The sequence below is a fragment of the Trichechus manatus genome, unplaced genomic scaffold, assembly GCF_000243295.1.
Source record: "Trichechus manatus latirostris isolate Lorelei unplaced genomic scaffold, TriManLat1.0 scaffold00178, whole genome shotgun sequence".
Taxonomy (NCBI): domain Eukaryota; kingdom Metazoa; phylum Chordata; class Mammalia; order Sirenia; family Trichechidae; genus Trichechus; species Trichechus manatus.
This window is the reverse complement of record NW_004444114.1, coordinates 1915403-1936256: the sequence shown is the minus strand read 5'-3', so window position 1 is coordinate 1936256 and position 20854 is coordinate 1915403. Positions and strand designations below refer to the sequence as shown.

The 20854-nt window shown below is 37.9% G+C and overlaps 1 protein-coding gene across 2 annotated transcripts in view; it reads right to left on the bottom strand.

Moving 5' to 3' along the window:
* UNC5C (unc-5 netrin receptor C) overlaps window positions 1–20854 on the bottom strand; it is a 437515-nt gene that overhangs the window by 139122 nt on the left and 277539 nt on the right. For both annotated transcript variants that reach the window (XM_004387005.1, XM_012558632.2), the window contains exon 3: window positions 14991–15134. In XM_004387005.1, coding sequence (XP_004387062.1) covers window positions 14991–15134 — 144 coding nt within the window. The remainder of the gene's footprint in view (window positions 1–14990; window positions 15135–20854) is intronic.

Here is a 20854-nt window from a genome sequence, read left to right as displayed (position 1 = left end):
AAGATAAGTGGTAAATTTGGGGAAGGGTAAAACAGTACACAATACTGGGGAAGCCAGCACAACTTGTACAAGGAAAGGTCATGGAAGCTCCACAGACACATCCAAGCTCCATGAGGGACTGAATTGCTGGGTGGAGGGCTGTGGGGACCATGGTCTCAGGGAACATCTAGCTCAATTGGCATAACACAGTTTATAAAGAAAATGTTCTATATTCTACCTTGGTGCGTAGTGTCTGGGGTCTTAAAATCCTGTGAGCAGCCATCTAAGATACTCCACTGGTCTCCCTCCTTTGGGAGCAAGCGAGAATGAAGAAAACAAGATAGAAGGGAAAGACTAGTCCAAAGGACTAATGCACCACAACTACCGTGGCCTCCACCAGACTGAGTCCAGTACAACTAGATGGTGCACGGCTATCACCACTGACTGCTCTCACCGGGATCACAACAGAGTGTCCGAGACAGAGCTGGAGAAAAATGTTGAACAAAATTCTTACTCACAAAAAAAGACCAGATTTACTGGCCTGACAGAGACTGGAGGAACGCCAAGAGTGTGGCCCCCGGACACCCTTTTAGCTCAGTAATGAAGTCACTCCCAAGGTTCACCATTCAGCCAAAGATTAGACAGCCCCATAAAACAAAACGAGACTAATGGGGCACAACAGTCCAGGGACACGTACTAGAAGGCGGGAGGTCACAGGAAAGCTGGTATTATGGAACTCAAGTTTGAGAAGGGACAATGTTGACATGTCATGAGGTTGTTAACCATTGTAATAAAACAATTTGTGCACTAACTGTTTAATGAGAAACTATTTGTTCATCTAAATTACAATAAAAAATAAATAAAGTACAGCCCTTGGAAAAAAAGATATGATGCATTTGCATCCACAACATAGAGTTCACTGTGCAGAACTTTCTGATAAGGGATGTGACTACACAGTTGTTGCCATCTTTCTAACAAATATTATATCACTACTAAATTTCACTGCAAAAAGTAAACTAATTCCAGCCAGCTGAATGGTAAACGTTTAAATTTAAAAAATTCCTTGAAGTCAACTACATCTTGGTTCTTAATAGTTGCTGTTGTTAGTTGCTGTCAAATCAGTTTCAACTCATAGTGATCACATGTGTGCAGAGTAGAACTGTGCTCCACAGAGTTTTCAAGGCTGTGATCTTTTGGAAGCAGATCACCTATCTCTCAAGGCACCTCTGGGTGAGCTCGAACTGTCAACCTTTCTTCTGGTAGTTGAACACTTACCTTCTGCACCACCCAGCTGACCTGATTAATAGTAGCTCCTTAATAAATACTAGGAGCCCTGGTGGCTCAGTGATTAAGTGCTTGGTGTTCTAACTTACCAGCCATCCTTCGGGAGAAAGATGTGGCAATCTGCTTCTGTAAAGATCACAGCATTGGGAAACATATGGGGCAGTTCTATTCTGCAGTTTTTTTTGTTTTTAATAAATACCAAATTGAATTAAATATCCAAAACAATCTGGCAATCTTCCACTGAAGGACTAGAACAATTTCTCTTTTGGTGTAAAACTATAAGAGACTTTACAAATAACACAGCCCAACACCCTCACTTTATGGATAATACAACTGCGATTCTAGGAGGTTAACTAACTTGTTCAGGCTCACTGGCTATTTAGAAGTAACAAAGGTGAATTTTACCTGAGCCCTTTGTTAAAGTAAATCTCTCACCCTTTTGTGAGAGATGGACTTAATGATCTACCAAAACCAAACACATTGCTGTTGAGTCAATTTTGCCGTCAAGTTGGTTCCGACTCATAATGACCCTATAGGACAGAGTAGAACTGCCCCATAGGGTTTCTAAGAAGCAGCTGGTGGATTCAAACTGCCAACCTTTTGGTTAGCAGTCATAGCTTTTAACCACTGTGCCACCAGGGCTCCTGTTTAAATAACTTTACAGTAAGCATTACTCTTTCTTAGCTCTCCAATCTTCCTTTCTCTGAATGCCAACCCTTGTCTTCCTCTCTTTCCTGTCAGGTTTCTCAGGATCCATGTGAATTTATCATCCCAGCAATCATTCCCCCTAGATTTTTTAAAAATGTTCTTGGTTCTCTGCTTCAGTGGAGTAGGAACTGATCTCTTTCCTCATTGTGATGTTGCCCATCTTTATTACTGCAAAGTTCCTTCCTTTCCTCCCTTCCCTAAGTCATTTCCCTTCCCTTCTTTACAATCCTTTTTGAATAAAGTCATCTTTGCCGGTTTTAACATTCTCCAGTGCAATTTTTTCTCTGACATAAATATGGCTACCCCATGTTACGGATCTATTGAAGGAGAAGTGTAACTTAATGGTTAAGAGCATGGACTCTGGGTCCACACTGCTTGGGTTCATTCCTGGTATCATAAAATGGGAATAATAACAGTAATGATAGGGATACTGTAAAGATTAAATAAGGTAATACACATAAACCACTTAGGACTGTGCTATTACATAAAAAGTCCTCTACGAACGTCCTCATTTAGGTACCCATTCCATTCAGTCCTTCAAATGAGTAGCTGTCAATGGCTGTGCTGATTTTTTCTATCGTCCGTCCATCTGTCCGTCCATGTATTTGCCAAGAGGTAGAGGCACAATGGAGCCCCTGGGTGGTGCAAATGGTTAATGTGCTTGGATGCTGATTGAAAGGCTGGAGATTGGAGTCCACCCAGAGTCATCTCAGGAGAAAATCCTGGCCATTTACTTTGGAAAAATCAGCCACTGAGAACCCTTGGGAGCACAATTCTACTCTGACATACATGGGGTCGCCATGAATCAGCGTCAACTCAACAGCAAGTGGTTGCGCAGAGGCACAGGAAACTCCACACTCCAAGTACCAGAATTAAGCTTCTTGCCTTCCAAATTGAGCTGGTCTTGACAAAACGGCTCTAAATCTAGGGAAATTCTGTACTTAGAAAAGATTCGTGTTGTAGTTATCTTCTGCTGGCCATGTAATGTACTTCCTGACACAGTCTTGACCTTGCTTTACTATGTTGCATATTCTTAATAGTTTTGAAATACTTTTCAGTTAATTCTTTAACGTGCTCAATGAACAGAGGTGCCAATCATATTTTTTTAAAATTAAATTTTTTAAAATTTTAATGATCTTTCAAAGTGATCCTCTAGGGAATAAAATAATTCCATGATTCTATAAAGTAATAATACTTGTGTACTTAAAGGAAAAATACTTGTGTACTTCTAGCTTTGAAAAATGATAGAAGAAGCTAATTATGTTGTCATAGTAAAGTGCAACTTATGCTTAAATCACTAAATCAGGCTGTTAGACGGTAACAGCTGCTGTGAACAGTCCAGTGCAGCAGATTTTGAGAGAACTACATTAGTCTTCAGAGCTTTGGGCACTTATTAAAAGTGAAAAATATGTAATTTAATGCCGTAGAGCCCTACAAATTTGCCGTGGTTTTATTTTCCTATAATAGAGTTATCTTATCTCTGCTGGAATTAAAAAATAACAGGTATTTTTTTTTTAGCAACTCTGAAAGTTCGGTGGTTCAAACTCACCAGCAGCTACATGTGAGAAAGATGTGACAGTCTGCTTCTCTAAAAATTATAGCCTTGGAAACTTTATGAGGCAGTTCTACTCTGCCCTATAGGGTTGCTATGAGTTGGAATTGACTCAACGGCAACAGATTTGGTTTGGTTTCTATCAAGGTTTTTAAAGGTAAGGGACACAGTATACAAATAAGTTGAATGGTGTTTTCTCTTTTTACTTGCCTTTCCTTCTCAAATATTTTTAAAAGAAAATAAAGCAAAAACATACAAACAAGCAAAAATAAACTACATGAAGTTCCTTCTTAGACAGTTAACAAATATTACATGTTTCTGAAACTCTGTAGGATGAACTAGACTACAGAAAGAAAAGTTTGTTTAAAGCTCAGATTCACCACGTCCTCACTATGTGACTTGCTTAAGTTACCTAGTATTTCCACGCTTCCATTTTGTTATTTGCAAAGTAAGGATAATAATAGAACCTACCACATTAGAAGGGAGTCCCCGGCTGGAGCAAATGGTTAAGTGACTAACTGCTAGCCAAAAGGTTGTTGGTTCAAACACACCCAGAGGTGCCTTGGAAGACAGGCCTGGCAATCTGCTTCTGAAAACACTATGGAGCAGTTTTACTCTGCATACATGGGGTTGTGACGAGTCAAAACTGACTCGACAACAACTAACAACAACAATCACACAGGACTGTTGTGAGGACTACAATAGTTACCACGCATAAAAGGCTTAGAAAGGCATTTGGTAAACTCTAAGCATGCCATCAACAACGACACAGAATTTTTTAAAGGAGGAAGGATGAAGATGATAGATTTTGATTTTGTTCCTCTTATTATGTCTTAACCTCCTTTTGCTTTTTAAAGAGCTAATATTTTTGTCACACTTAGGAATTTACTAAAATCTTTCACAATATCATAATTCATATCCAGGGACAGAGGTTAGAATGATCTTTAAGCAAATCAGCTGAGGAAAATCTTGGTAATGCCTTCAGTTGTGCGAATGCATGCAATCTCTTACTGTACTGAGACCATTTAAACAGAGAAATCCCTAGTGAACAGGTCCCTGCAGAAGAGAAGTACAATTTCAGCCATTCTTCTTTATTTTTTGACTTTGGGGCATTCATAGGACAAATACATTTATATTCAGATAGTCTTGCTCAAGGGTTTTTTAAAAAATAAATATTTTAGAGCTAGAGCTCCAAATGACATCCATTACAGAGAAGAGGAAGGAAAAACAACATACAAGACACTCTTTTATATTCACACTGCACCTTTAGTTTCAGGAAAAAAATGATTTTATGTCATCACAATATTTTGTGAGGTATGCCTTAGGGATAAATAATAAGAAACATGCCAACTTTATGGATGAGGAAACTGACATATCAAAAAGTTAAGGCTCTTTTCTCAGAGTAGAAAAAAAGAACACAATGATTGCAGACAAGCTTTTGGCAAATAAGCATTTTGGCTATACCCTTCCCTTTTCATATAGCATAAAACATTAATTTAATGACACATTTTAGTCTGGTGGGTTAGCAGCCCTGCCTATATACACAGATAGATGATTTCCCCCAAATTATGACTTCTGAGACAGTGTTCTATCAACTGGATGTCTACCTTTCAGGATAAACGTGCGCTATAAATATCTACGGATTTGTGGAGTCTTCACTTTAATTCGACTTCTGCCCATATACAAAAGCAAACATTTTTTGAAAAACACAGACTGACATAAGCAGGTATGTCTTATAGTTTTTAGTCTTGAAATAGGAATGTTATCAGGAACTATTTAATCCAACCGCTGATATTTATATTAAACAAAGAGAAATACATTGTTGATTTCTCTCTCATTATCTAAAAAAGTCTAAATTTTGCAATTAATCTCATCTAATTCAAAATAGGAGTCCCTAGGTGGTACCATGGTTAATCAGCTTGGCTGCTAACTGAAAGGTTGGTGGTTTGAGCCCACCCAGAGGCTCCTTGGAAGAAAGGCCTGATGATCTACTTCCAAAATATCAGCCATTGAAAACCCTGTGAAGCAGTTCTACTCTGACACACTTGGGGTCATCATGAGTTGAAATTGACTTGACAGCAACCAACAACAACACAACAATTCAAACTATGGCCTCTGTAACTTATCATGGTTTACTGGAGCCTTTAGTGGTTGCAAAAAGGTCACAGCTCAGAAATGTACCCCAACAGCCAATTATCTTGGGATGCAGGGAAGCCTAGTAAGCTCTATCAAGGCTTTTGACATGAGGGTACTAGATACTGTTCATTTATAAACTAAAGTTTTTGGAATGCCTAGTTAAAGAAACGCATTATTTGGTGAAATTGTATAATTTAAATTTTTCTTAATGTCAAGTAGATTAGACAGAAAATGAAAAAGTACCGTATAAGGTCATATAAGGCCATATATATAAACCAACAAACTAATTCACAAGACTAACATATATTTTTAATTGAGGATACTATTACCCCTACTATGGAAATGTTCATTGGTTCATTCCTTAACAATATTTTTTTGAGTGCCTAACTTTGCCAGGCATTGTCCCAAGCATTTTGGACACATCAGTGAACAAACCAAACAAACATCTTTGCCCACGTGGAGCTTACTTTCTAACAGGAGTATGGGTAGAACACCAACAATAAACATCATAAATAAGTACACATGTAGTAAGTTAGAAGATAAGTGCTATGGAGAAAGAGAATAAGTAGAAGAATGTAAGGGAGGTTGAGAGTAAGGGGAGCACAGAGACAATCACTCCAGATTACCTGATGTTCTTGAATTCTTTGAGTGATAAAATAGTTGTACTATATGAACAAATGGGAGCTGTTGAATAATGTCATCACATTGCCCCATAATATACTTTCGATTCAATTTTATTTAATTCCATTTATTTGTATCTTCACTTATTTAGCACCAGGCACTATTTTAGGCACTGGGGATATAGCAATGACAAAAATAAAGTCCCTGTTGGTGTCCAAATCTCCCTCTCATTTCTCTTATAAAGACACCACTCATTAAATTTAGGACCCACCTTAATCCAGTATGACCTCATATAAGCTTGATTACAACTGCAACCCTATTTCCAAATAAGGTTACATTCACAGGTACCAGGTTTAGGACTTCAATATATCTTTCTGGGGAACACAATTCAATTCACTACACTACCCTTGTGAAGTTTATATTCTGATGGGGGAGACAGTAAACATAAAAGAAAACAAATAAAGATGAAGAAAAATGGTACCAAGAAAAATAAAGCAGGCTGGAGTTGGGAGAGTGACAGGGCTGGGGTTAGTGGGTTTTAGGTAAATTGGTCAGCACAGGCCCCTATAAAGAGGTGAAATCTCAGCAGAGATCTGTAGGAATGAAGGAAGTGGGCCATGCTTAGCGTTAGGAGAACAATATTCTAGGTGAGAAGGAACAGCTACTGCAAATAGCCTGAATCTGGAATGAGTTATTGCATTCTGGAAACGAGAAAGCTGGTGTGGTTAGAACAAACCAAGCAATAGAGAGAGGCAGGAACCAAGGTTCTTTTATACTTCTATAATATAGATTATAGTGAGCTTATAAGCATTACATGGCAATGGGTTTAGGGTTTGGGTAAGTGTAAACATACCAGATTTAAAAGATTAGTATCCCATTACTACTTTTTTAATACTGATTACAAGTTGAAATAATAATAATTTAGATATTGAGCTAAATAAAATACATTATTAAAATTAATTTTACCTGTTTCTTTTCACATTTTAAAACGTGTTTACTAGAAAATTGTGTATGTGGCTAATGTTAGTATTTCTGTTGGACATTGCTGTTCTAGACAACGTGCTATATACTAACTTGTTGTTGTTAGATGCTATCAAGTTGATTTCGACTCATAGTGACCCAACAGAGTAAGAACTGCTCCATGGGTTTTCTAGGCTGTATGCTTTATGGGAGCAGATCTCCAGGTCTTGCTCCTGCAAAGCTGCTGGGCAGATTGAAACACCCAAACTTTCAGTTAGTAGCCGAGCACTTGACCGTTGTGCCACCAGGGCTCCTTGATAGACACTACAGAGTTGCAAATATGAACAAGACTTGATCTAAACCCACAGGTGGCTCAAAAGGTAGTTCTGATCCCAGAGAAAGGACAAGTTAGCCATGAGAAGAGAGCAGAGAGGGCCCACCTGATCATTTTAAAATTCTTTCCAGGAACTACCTTACTCTTTTCTGTAGCCAGTGGCCTTTGTGAGGATGGCTGTGATTTATTGGTTGACACACGTGATAAAGAGGAAATCCTTAGGAACTATCCTGCCATTCCCAGGAAGATGGATTCTCAACACATATGAATCCCACTATAACTCATGAACTGCAAGAGAAAGGAGACCCTATGGCGTTCTCCTCCACCCTCAAGCATGGGGAAAAATTATAGCCTAATTTTATGTACATCAGCAGAGAATTCCAACCTCTAGGATTGACAGCCCAGGCCCAGAACATGTGTTAGAGAATGAAGTGGTAAAAAAGGAGAGACTTTTTAGTTTTTAAGGTTTACTTAGTATCAGTAAATTTTGAAATACATATATACAGTTGTTTAAATTATTGTATCTGTTATTATGATCACCTATTATTACTCATTGAGTGCTTGCTTTGTGCTAGGCACTAAGCCTCGAGCTTTACAAACTTCATCTCGTTTAAATCTTAAAATAACTCTATCATTTCCATTTCATGGTTGATGAAATTAAGGCTCAGAGGGGTTAAGTAACTTGACCAAGGTCACACTAGTAACTTACGGTACTACGATTTGAACATAAACCAGTATGGCTCTAAACCTTGTGCTCTTAATCACCCCACTATCCTGCTCTTTTCACATTATATTCCTTCCGCCAAATAACACAACAACAACAGCAGCAACAACAGTGATATTACAACCATTTCCTGAAGAAAGACAATGTGCACCAATTTTTTGCTTTAATTACATCGTCCTTCCTTAACCTTGGAATTCTCCAATTGACCTTGGGATTCTCTTGGAATTGGCCTATGTCAAGGGACACTGGAAGAAACAGCCTATGAAGCTGGTGGCTGTATTACCATAAGGATTCTACCTGGGATGGTCATTATGGTGTCCACTGGAGTTCTCTCAGAAGAAACTTCTCTCTTTGCCGTGGGAGCTTCGGGACCTAGGCAATCTGGCAGTTCGCTCTAGTAAACGTTCATGTTAGGGTCTCAACTCATCCCTGGCTAAATCCTAACTTTCGTACTTCCATTTTTTCCCTCTGTCCTGATTGCCTCAAAAAGCTATTTTTATATTTTACATAGTCTGAATGTATGAATTATTTTAAGCACACAAATAAATATAGGAATAGTCAACATTCATTCTGTTCTGTAAATTTCTGGTAATAGAGCTTTTTCAGGAAAGAACTATGGGCCTGCCATCATACTCCTAATGAGTATAAATCTAGTTAGGTGAGAGGTAATTGCACTTGTTTAACGCTAGCATCATGGTTATCTTCACCTGAGATAAATTTAAACTTTAATTGAAGTTTATGTGATGGCCATCTGTCAAGTATTACTGGGCAAAGCACCAAAGCTCACTTGGAGCAGGGCAGTCTAGAAAAATCCACAAGCTTTCTGCAACAGTAGAAAGGACCCACTTGGTTGGAATCAGCCCTGACTGAAAGAATCTGAAATTTAACCCTTTCTTTCCCATCATGATGTAAATATATATGAGTAATCTTTACACATTTGGTGGTGTTCCTTAGACAGTGGTCACACACATATGACTTCAGTTAGTAATAGAATTACAGGCAAAGAGCTCTTCAGTTTTATTTTATAAGGGTCAAAAGGTGCTGGGGGTACATTAATTTCTTACTAGAAGAAGAGTTTGTTTTCTTACTATTTGAAAATGTCAAATTACATTTAAAAGCCAAGATGTAAATAACAAAGTTTTATAGGATATATTACAGAGAAAGACTGGGATTTTATATTTATTTATTCAGTATATATTTATTATTAATTTTTATCTGGAGCATAGGAATATAGGATGACCTGGAGATAGAAAACCAAAAGGGAAGAATATGCTCAGCATTTCTCCAGCTGAAAGAACCGAAGAAAAATTCAAGCCTTGAGTTGCAATATTGAAGGATTCTACAGGGAAAATACTAAATGATGCAGGAAGCATCAAAAGAAGATGGAAGGAATACACAGAATCACTATACCAAAAAGAATTGGTCGATGTTCAACCATTTCAGGAGGTATCATATGATCAGAACCAACAGTACTGAAGGAAGAAGTCCAAGCTGCACTGAAGGCATTGGCAAAAAACAAGGCTCCAGGAACTGATGGAATACCAAGTGAGATGTTTCAACAAATGGATGCAGCACTGGAAGTGCTCACTCATCTATGACAAGTAATTTGGAAGACAGCTACCTGGCCAACCAACTGGAAGAGATCCATATTTATGCCTATTCCAAAGATACGTGATCCAACCAAATGCAGAAATTATCGAACAATATGATCAATATCACATGCAAGCAAAATTTTGCTGAAGATCATTCAAAAGTGGCTGCAGCAGTATATGGACAGGGAACTGCCAGAAATTCAAGCCAGATTTAGAAGAGGATGTGGAACCAGGGATATCACTGCTGATGTCAGATGGATCCTGGCTGAAAGCAGAGAATACCAGAAAGATGTTTACCTGTGTTTTATTGACTATGCAAAGGCATTTGACTGTGTGGATCATAACAAATTTTGGATAACATTGTGGAGAATGGGAATTCCAGAACACTTAATTGTGCTCATGAGGAATCTGTATATGGATCAAGAGGCAGTTGTTAGAACAGAACAACAGGATATTGCATGGTTTAAAGTCAGGAAAGGTGTGCGTCAGGGTTGAATCCTTTCACCATACCTATTCAATCTGTATGCTGAGCAAGTAATCCAAGAAGCTGGACTATATGAAGAAGAATGGGGCATCAGGATTGGAGGAAGACTCATTAACAACCTGTGTTATGCAGATGACACAACCTTGCTTGCTGAAAGTGAAGAGGACTTGAAGCACTTACTGATGAAGATCAAAGACCACAGCCTTCAGTATGGATTACACTTCAACATAAAGAAAACAAAAATCCTCACAACTGGACCAATAAGCAACATCATGATAAACGGAGAAAAGACTGAAGTTGTCAACAATTTCATTTCACCTGGATCCACAATCAACACCCATGGAAGCAGCAGTCAAGAAATCAAAAGATGTATTGCTTTGGTCAAATCTGCTGCAAAAGATCTCTTTAAAGTGTTGAAAAGCAAAGACGTCACCTTGAAGACTAAGGTGCACCTCACCCAAGCCATGGTGTTTTCAATCACCTCATATGCATGTGAAAGCTGGACAACGAATAAGGAAGACAGAAGAAGAATTGATGCCTTTGAATTATGGTGTTGATGAAGAATATCGAATATACCATGGACTGACAAAAGAATGAACAAATCTGTCTTGGAAGAAGTAGAACCAGAATGCTCCTTAGAAGTAAGGATGGCGAGACTACGTCTCATCTACTTTGGACATATTATCAGGAGGGATCAGTCCCTGGAGCGGGATATCATGCTAGGTAAAGTCGAGGGTCAGCGAAAAAGAGGAAGACCTTCAATGAGATGGACTGACACAGTGGCTGCAACAATGGGCTCAAGCATAGCAATGATTGTGAAGATGGCGCAAGACTGAGCAGTGTTTTGTTCTGTTGTGCATACGGTCACTATGAGTCAGAACTGACTCGATGACACCTAACAACCACAACATATATACATATATATATATATAGGACATTATATTCATCAATAGCTATATATAATCTTGCTCCCTGAGCTGGGACAAAAGAGTATTTTAAAATTTCTTCTAAAAATAAAAGGACATAAGGGTCAACAGTACAAATGTTAGAGCAACAATCCTCATTAAAAGTCAATGAAAGTCAGTGCCCGGCTACCACTACTGACCATTCTAATCAGGGCCTCAGTAGATGGACTCTGATAGAATGGGAGAAAATATAGAACAGAACCTCAAATTCCTAAAGAAACCCAAAAAACAGGCTTAGTGGACTGGTTGAAACTGGAAGACTCCCTGAGACTACTGCCCCAAGATACTCTTCAAACCTTGAACCAAAATTAACTCCTGAGGTCACCTGGTAGCTAAATAACAAATTGACTCAAAAAATAATGAATATCACCCATAAGAACTGTGCACCTTTAAAAAAATCACCTATATGAGACCAGATGGTCAACAATTACTTTAAAACAAAGTTGAGAACGTAAGGGGGCAGGGAAACTAGATTAATGGAAACCGAACAACCAGAACGGAAATAATGGGAACATTCACACATTGTGAAGAAGGTAACCAACATCATTGAACAACTTGTGTAGAAATTGTTGAATGGGAACCTAAACTGCTGTGTAAACCTTACTCAAAAGCACAATAAAATATTATTTAAAAAAAAAAAAAAAAGAGTCAATGAAAATCGAATAATTGCCAACCAGAGATTCATCGTCTGGAACTATGTAGCCCTTTAACTATGGGTTTAGACAAACCAATTTATATAGCATGTATATTGATGATTTGAAGTATTTATTATACTTGATATTAATGAATACTTAGAAAAGAAAGATAAATGTACAGTTTTTTATCATTGTGTCTCTTTTGGTTACAATTAGTAGCTGATTTTGATTCCATTTAAATCTTTGACCAAAAACAATCAGTTTCTTTTGAGAATGATTAAAAGTGTCTTTTTTTTTTTTTTTTTTTACTTTATAATTAGTAAATAAGTTTGTCTAGGTTTGTGGTAGAAGATTATAGTGGATGCTGTGGTACACCACCAGGATACCCTTACAGAACTAATCCCACCTGTTGGCAGTGTTGGTAGTGAAGGCTGTTAGCCTCTCTGACCTGGAATTGCCTTCAGTTGAGGATAAAATTACACATCCTGGTGTGTGTGTGGGGGGAAGGGTCCACATCCACGGACCAGTCTATGTGGGGTAGGGGAATAAAGGCCTGCGCATGCCTTTGCCTCAAGGTTGGGCAACTCAGAAGGGCCATCCCAGCCATGAGCTCTCTTTGGATCGGCCTTTGTTGTACTTATTTTGCACTGTAGCTCATTTTTTCCCCTCTGCCCAATCCTACTGCCTTCGCTCCTCTACTCCTTCACTTGTTCCTAAAAGCACAGTTCAATACATTTTCTGTATGCAGGTCTCCATTTCAGAGTTTTTCATGAGGAATCCACTTAAGACAAAGAGAATATCCCTTTACATATGCTGAAAGAGTAAAGATTAATGTGGAACATTGTAATAAACTTTCCTGAGAATTCTTTAGACTCTCACTATCTCCAATGCTACACTCTGGGACAGCCCAACGTCTCTTATAATGTAGCCTTTTAACCGTCTTCTTGCCTCACCCTTGCCTCCCATGACATATTCTCACACAGCTGCCAGGGGTGATTCTGTTAAATGGAAGTCAGATAATGAATTCCTCTGCAGAAAACATTCCCAAGTGTTCCCATCTCATATTAAAAACCAGAGATGCTACAATGCCTTCAAGGTCCTACTCATTGCAGCTGCCTTCACCCTCACCTCCAGGCTTATCTCTCTCATCTCATCTAGGAATCTTCTCTCACTTACTCTGTTCCAGCCATTTTGGCCACCTTGCACTTCCTGGAACCTGCCAGCACACTCCGGCCTCAGGCCATTTGAACTTGTGGCACTTCCTGTTCCCTTGCCTGACACCATCCCTCTCCTTCTTCCAGTTACTTAACTGTCAACTTCTTCCAGAGACCTTCCCTGACCACCCTCCCCCAGTACTACATATCCCCCTTTCCTGCCTTATTTGTCCTCATAGCACTTCCCATCTTCTCTATACTGGATTATTATTTCTTTTATTTAGAGTGTGCCTTTCCTCACCAGAATAAGCTCCAGGGGGGCAAGGATCATGTATGTTTTGTTACCGGCTCCATCCCTGATACCTCCAAAGCCCCTAGAACAGACAAAATGCTTCTAAATATTTGTTGAATAAATGAATTTTTAAAAAATGATGAAGGACAGTAAGAGAAGAGGGAAATCCTTTAGTTTGAACAATAGCTGGGACACATGGAAATCAAAGTATTTCTAATCTAGCGTAGAAATCCTTAGAGGTTAGAGTTGGAAACATACGTTGGATATGTAAATCATGACATATTGTATATGACATCTTAAGGAATTTTCACTTTGTCTCACAAAAACCACTTTAAAATTTTAATTGTGGGAGAGGTGAGATGAGACCTGAGTTTTAGGATAACTGCAATTGTCGTAATAAGGTGGGAAGCCTTGGAAGAGGGAAAAGACTTGAGCCATGGAGACCAAGTCAGAAGTATTTGCAACTGTTCTGATCTAAGATTAAGGAAATAGGAAGGAAGAGGTGAGTAGAGAATTGGGAGATGCATCACCGCTGGGATTGACAGGACATAATGATAGATTAGACGTAAGTGGTGGTGACATCCATCACAAAATGGAATTTAGTAAAATGCAGATCCAAGGGGGCCCAGATAATAAAACCTATCATGGATTGCAGTGGTCTCACACATGAGAAAATTTCTCAGTATGGAATTTTAAACCAAAGTCCAAACCTGTTGCTGTTGAGTCCATTTTGTCTCATAGCAACCCTATAGGGCAGAGTAGAACTGCCCCATAGGGTTTCCAAGGAGCGGCTGGTGGATTTGAACCAGAATCTTTTGGTTAGCAACCGAACTCTTAACCACTGCATCAGCAGGGCTCCTTGAAATCTCAAGACAGGATTTTTAAACATTCATGCTGCTGAGGATGTGAATAGTATTTATTGAGAAAAGAGTTTTGCAGGGAGAGCTGAGGGCTACATCTCCCTCTTGGGGACAATATGCATATTAACGTATTAAAGTATCTGAGAAGTTTCACAATGAAGATACCTCTTTAATTTGTCAAGATAAGTGTTTCCCATATTTGTTCCCATATTTGGTTATGGAATTCTATGTTGTGAGTCACCTTTTAATCTCTCCCTGAACATGATTATTCTAGAAACCAACACAGTCTGGAAAATAGCGTAATAGTAGTGTATGCCAATGCACTAGAACAATTCCAAAAATAGAGAAGCTTTATCTGAGTAAAAAATTGCTATTTCCAATAGCAAAACTAGCCAATCTTAACAAATTGGCAGAACAGACTCACTGAGGAGATATAGTTGGTTTTCCCATAACCTATTTAAAAAAAGTCAGAATCTTTTGAATGTAGCACTAATTCTTTCACGTCCCTAAAGAAAAACTAAATACTGCCTAGAAACAGAAAAGAAAATGATATTCTGGTGGCTTAAATGAAGAAATCTGGGAGCAGTTTTTGAATAGGATGTTTGACCAGGGTTCTTTGATGCTAGAACAGCCAGCATCTAAACTTTCCCATTTTTCCCTTGGCTTTCCAATAGCTTCTGAAAGCCAAGGTGTCAGATGCAAGGACTCACAGGCAATGCGCACGTAGGCCTTCCGGCTCTTGGTGGTGCCCGCTGAGCTCCAGGCCACACACTGGCACCAGTAATCTTCAGGCCCAAAGAGTTCTTCTACTTGCTGACGTGAAATCTCAATGCTCACTTCCCGGACAATGAGACCTAACAAGACATAGGAAATTTTAAGTCAGGAGAAGACATATTTATTTGCTATTTCAAAACTTCTGGATTCATCAGAAGATGACAGTGGAGTGGATTTATCACTCCACAAAAGCACACCTTTCCCCATATCACTTAACTAATATTTACCCTCCATGAAGTTATCTCCCTGTGTATATTCAAACAGGAACTTAAATTTCACATCTTCTAAGGATTCTACCTCAATCTTATAGGTTGTGGGTAAGATACTCACTGTATGTACACAGCTTTATAATACCTAAATCTTCCTCTCATATGAATTGAAAAAAATATATATATATACTTATTTTACATACCTGAAATAAGTATATATATATATTTTGGAAACCCTGGTGGCGTAGTGGTTAAGTGCTATGGCTGCTAACCAAAATGTTGGCAGTTCGAATCTACCAGGTGCTCCTTGGAAACTCTATGCGGCAGTTGGTTCTACTCTGTCCTATAGGGTTGCTATGAGTTGGAATTGACTCGACAGCACTGGGTTTTTGGGTTATACTTATTTTACATACCTAAAATAAGTATATAAATCATAACTATGTATATATCTACACACACACACATATATATCAGATTTCATTAGTACATCATCTAGTACTTTGTAAGTATCTGGTGATTATTTAACAACTAAATTACTTTGGTTGTTTCAGTTTTTAAGGCAATTTGCTTTTCTTGAAAGGAATATTAGCCTTAGTTAACAAGCCTCTGTTAGCCTATCCAAAGAATACATGACTTAAATTTTTCATGAATAATATTTTGAAAGCCTAAATGTTTCTCTATAATTGTAATGTAACCAAAATCCTGTCAAAAATAAAGTGACTTCCAGATAGAATATGCAAATAATTAGAATTTATTTCATAACATTATGTAATCCCAAATAATAAAAACTGAACCAAGAATCTGAGATTATCATCCTGGAGGTCTTTACCTAGAGGTACCAAAGGCTGTTCCAGAGAGTCTCTCTGCAATAGGCCTCTTTGCCCTGAGCAAGAGGAATGAACTGAACTATTGTGGGCAACTGCCAGTTTTTCTGGGGAATGAATGCAGAAACTTCTAGAATATAGTCTCCATTTTGAGAACTATGAGCAGAGGTACTTTAAGGGAGTATGAGAATTTGCTGTCGGTCAAATATAAGTCTATGAGCACAGTAAAAAAGATTAAAGTTATGGCTCTGTACTATTCATTCATTCTTTCAACAAATATTTACTAAGCACTTATTATACAGAAGATAATGTATTATGGTAGAATAACATGCTGAATGAAACTAATGTCAGTAATTTTACACTTAAAAATGATTAAAATGTCAATCTTTTTGTTGTATATGTATTATCACAATTAAAGAAAGAAAATCATGTAACTGGCACTCATGAAACTCTGATGAGTAAGACGGTTATGGATCTTGCCCTCAATAAACTCACATTATCGTGAGAAGGGTACTTATTAACAATTGGTTATACACTCTATTACTTAATTATAATTGTGTGAAATTCTAGGAAGAAGAAACATAGGGGCAATGAGAGTAACAGGGAACCCAACCTAGTAGGAAGGATGTAGTATGAGTTAGCTTGGATTTTATTTTCATTTTTTATATGGAGGAAAGGGATAGGGCATGTGGAAAGAAACAGGAAAGTTAATTAGGAGATTGAGAAGCCAAGGGAAGAAACTGAGCACTCAGCACAGAGAATAGTGGCATGTGATAAAGCTAGACAAGGGTCCAGGTCATATACTGTCTCATATACCAGTTCTTCTCCAAGCGTAGCCCCCAGAACAGTTTCATCAGTACCAGTTGGGAACCTGTAGAAAATACAAATTCTTGGACCCTATAACCAGACTCACTGAATATAAAACTTTAGGGATGGGGCACAGCAATCTGCGTTTTAATAAGCATTCCACATTATGATGATGTATGCTAAAATCTGAGAACCACTCTTGTACACCGTGTTTCAGATTCTGCACTTCATTCTGAGAGCTGTGGGAAGTCATTTAAGTGTTTTAAGCAAGTAGATGACATGATCAGATGCAAATGAAAATATATATGTGACATATATGGCACAAGGAAATATATGAGTGAGCGAATGTGTGTGTGTATTTCCTAGATTGCTCTTTCAAGGTTTAACAAGTTCCTAAAAGTTATGATTTCTTAAAATGTTTTATCCTAGGTGACATGAGAGTTTGTGGCTTCTGGAGACCCTAATAAGAGTATTTGAGAACTTAAGCTAAAATCTAGGAAATGTTCAAATCAGAAAGGGCACTCAAGGAAATTATCAACTTCCCAATAGATGTACATACTATCCTACTGAGGGAATAAACAATATTTCCTATAAACAGTTAATGGAGCTTGAGTCATAGAAACTACTAGACCCTTAGGTCTGCTAAAGGATTCCTTGAACTTGAACAAATCCCAGTAAAGTGGGTTTTATAATTCCAACACAAGGCATGATCCTGAAGGGACAACTCTTTTCATCAAAAGTTTATTCATTGTAGTTATACAGTTAAACCAGTTGCCATTGTGTTGATTTAGACTTACGGTGATGCCATGAATTGTAGAGTTGAACTGTGCTTCATAGAGCTTTGAAACCTGTGAACTTTCGGAAGATCACCAGGCCTTTCTTCTAAGGTGCCTCTGGGTGGGTTTGAACCGTCAACATTTTGGTTAGCAGCCGGGTACTTAACCATTTGCACAACGCAGGAACTCTTGGTTAAGTGTATTTAAAATTGTTTTACATTTTTGAAAATAATTAATCCTTTTGTTTTTATACAGTAGCCACTTTATAAAGAGTTAACATACCTCAATTCCTTATTGCTCTATGAAAAAGAGATTAGCATGTTATTTTAGCCAATGCCCAATGAATACAGCAATCTCCAAGGCAACAATCCCAGCCTATTAACAAGTAACACTACTTTCCTGCCTCTTAACTGGTCCCAGCTCAGACCTTTCATTTTCCTATCTTATTGTAATGCTTCTCATTGTTCTCTTATCTAGAAATCTGTGTCAAATGGAGCATAGCTTTTCCTCTGTCTGCTCCTTCCTCCCTTTTCCCTCCTCCCTATTTGCTTCTCTCTGCTCCATCCCCTCCATTCTGGTGTTTAATGCTTTTGCCTATTTTACTTGTTTATACCTTCCCCCTCCTTCATGCAGAAATTCAGTTACTGGAAACAAAATTCTTCCTTTAAGGTTGTTGCAGTAAATTTACAGTCACCAAAGGGCTGATATTTCCTTAGGACCATAATGGCTCTTTCTAAAATGCAGAGCAGCAACAAATGGGCTCAGGATATTAAAACCACATACAAATATTTTGTGTCCCAAGATGATAACCTCAAGTTTCATTCCCCACCACCGCCCCCCCCCCTTTTTTTTTTACTTAAAGCAATTCCAGGAAACCTAATTAAATGCTGGGGAGACTTCACTAGATCCATTGTATTCTTGAGCCCAAATAGGCTCATGATGTTTCTACTGACCACAAATCTGAAGCCTTTTAAGAAGCCACAGACCTACCCTCTTGCTGCAGGGATTATTCATAGTATGAATGTTCTGAATTTTGTGGCTCTGGGCTCCCTGTTGGCGCTGGAGTCGAGCACACACCGATTTTGTATTCAGCTTCACAGACGCTCCATTCAGGAGGAGGAGGATTAATTACAGTTGTGTACAGTTGTCCTGTCCCATGGCCCAAAGTTTAGATTCCAACTTTTGGTCAACAACATAAGAACAAGAAAGAACTGAAACATCAAATATTTAACATTTACAGCTCAGAATTCCCAAGCATCAGCTGCATTATTTAGACTCTGAGCTACTTGGTTACGTACCATCTTTCATTACGTTACCAGAGGTGAGTTCATTACCTATGACATTTTACTTATCAAACCGCAGCCTAGTGGTTTAGGTAAAAGTAGCTAATATCTTCTCTCTTTGAAAGTAAAATTTCAAATCTGCTTGAAGTCTCAAGACAGAAAAGCAAGCTGCCTTGAAATTTGAAATGCCATCAACATCGCTTCCAAGGCGGGCTGCTTTGAAGAGCGTCTGGGAACTTGAAATTGGTTTCAGATTATGTAAGGGGGGACATGCTTCATTCTACAAGACTTATTCAAATACAAGTGTCTATTTTCATCATGTCTGATAACGTCAAAGATTTCCCATTGCTGTGCATCCTTTAATAGTGGCACCTCAAGGATGCATGCTGTTTGAAGTTTGCAGTGATTTGCATTTATAATGAGATTCATTGTGGTTTGGGAGTCAGGGTGCAGGAAAGTAACTAGCATGCTCTACCAAGAAGTCTCAGAATGAGTATAAGCATACACTTGTTAAGAGGAAGTTTCAAATTACTTGAGAAATCCAAGTGCAAATGAGATCCTCCAATTGGATCATTGTGAAGTCATATATGAATACAGCAATAAAACCTGGTAAATGGACTTTTATTCCTTATCTTTAGTATAATTTTAATTTCATAACAGTGGTCAGGCACCACAAATAGTGTTTTCCTAGGAGATTATTATAAAGTGATCACAGATACATGATGATTCCTATTGTATAATTATTTAAAACAATATTGATGTTGTTATTTGCCATTGAGCTGATTCCGACCCCATGAACAATACTGATAATCCCCAAGAAATTTAATCTGTAGCACCCTGTTCATTCAACAAATACTGATTGAAAGTCCCCTAATGCTAGATAGTATGCTTTTTTTTTCCAGAAATGTAAAGATGGATTCACTATCACTTCCAGCCATAAGCTGTTCATTTATTGTATAAGAGCATCTTGTTCATTAGGTCATACTCACAAATCATGTACCGTCTTAAAACATTGTTAAAAATACAATCATCAGTTGGCATCTTCTGATAACCCTTCGATGTTTAGCTAAAAACATCCTAAGTCAACATTTAATTTAGGTATTATGTAGGCATGAGTTGTATTTCTCATTCTTCTCAATTGCTTTATCTTCATATGGCAAAAGGAAGTTTTGAGATATTATGCTGAGCAGGCCTGGCAAGTCCACCTCCTCCTGCACCCTCCCTACTGGGAGAAGAGCTGCCGAGGTCACTCTACAAAATCTCATTAGAGTATGCTCACAGTTCTGACATGGGTTGGTGGGAAATGCACAAAGCTGCAGGTATGGATGTTCTGGAATATATTACAATGTTTTATTGAATTAGCGTGGTCTCTTTTTTATGTTTTCTTCCAGAGCTGAATCCTATTAGTTTTCACTAATATGATCTAAAATATGAAACGTATCAGTCATAGACATCTTAATGTAAATTAAATCACTTAAATAATATCATTATTTAAAAGGATGTCATACCATTAAAAACTGATAATTATTTTAGTAAGTTATAACCCTCACCTAAATAAATCAAAGTATGATAACTTGACTTCACAATAAAGATACTGTGTTAGCTTAGATGAAGTAATTTGACAATCTCCTTCAAACTGCAGCAGGAAGACACTGTAAACACATAATTTATCAACTCTTCCCTCAAATGCTATCCATGATTTTTTAATATAACATTTAATATATAAACAGGCTATCTAATTTCACTAAGATTACTTTTTGCATAGTTGGGAATTGCAACTTACTGATATATTAGTATTATTATGAGTATACTTTTGTTAAAGCTACTTTTACCCTTTGTAAAATGAGGCAGTGTGTTTTGTTTTATTTTTGTTTCTTTGTGTTTTTGTTTTGTCTAGACCT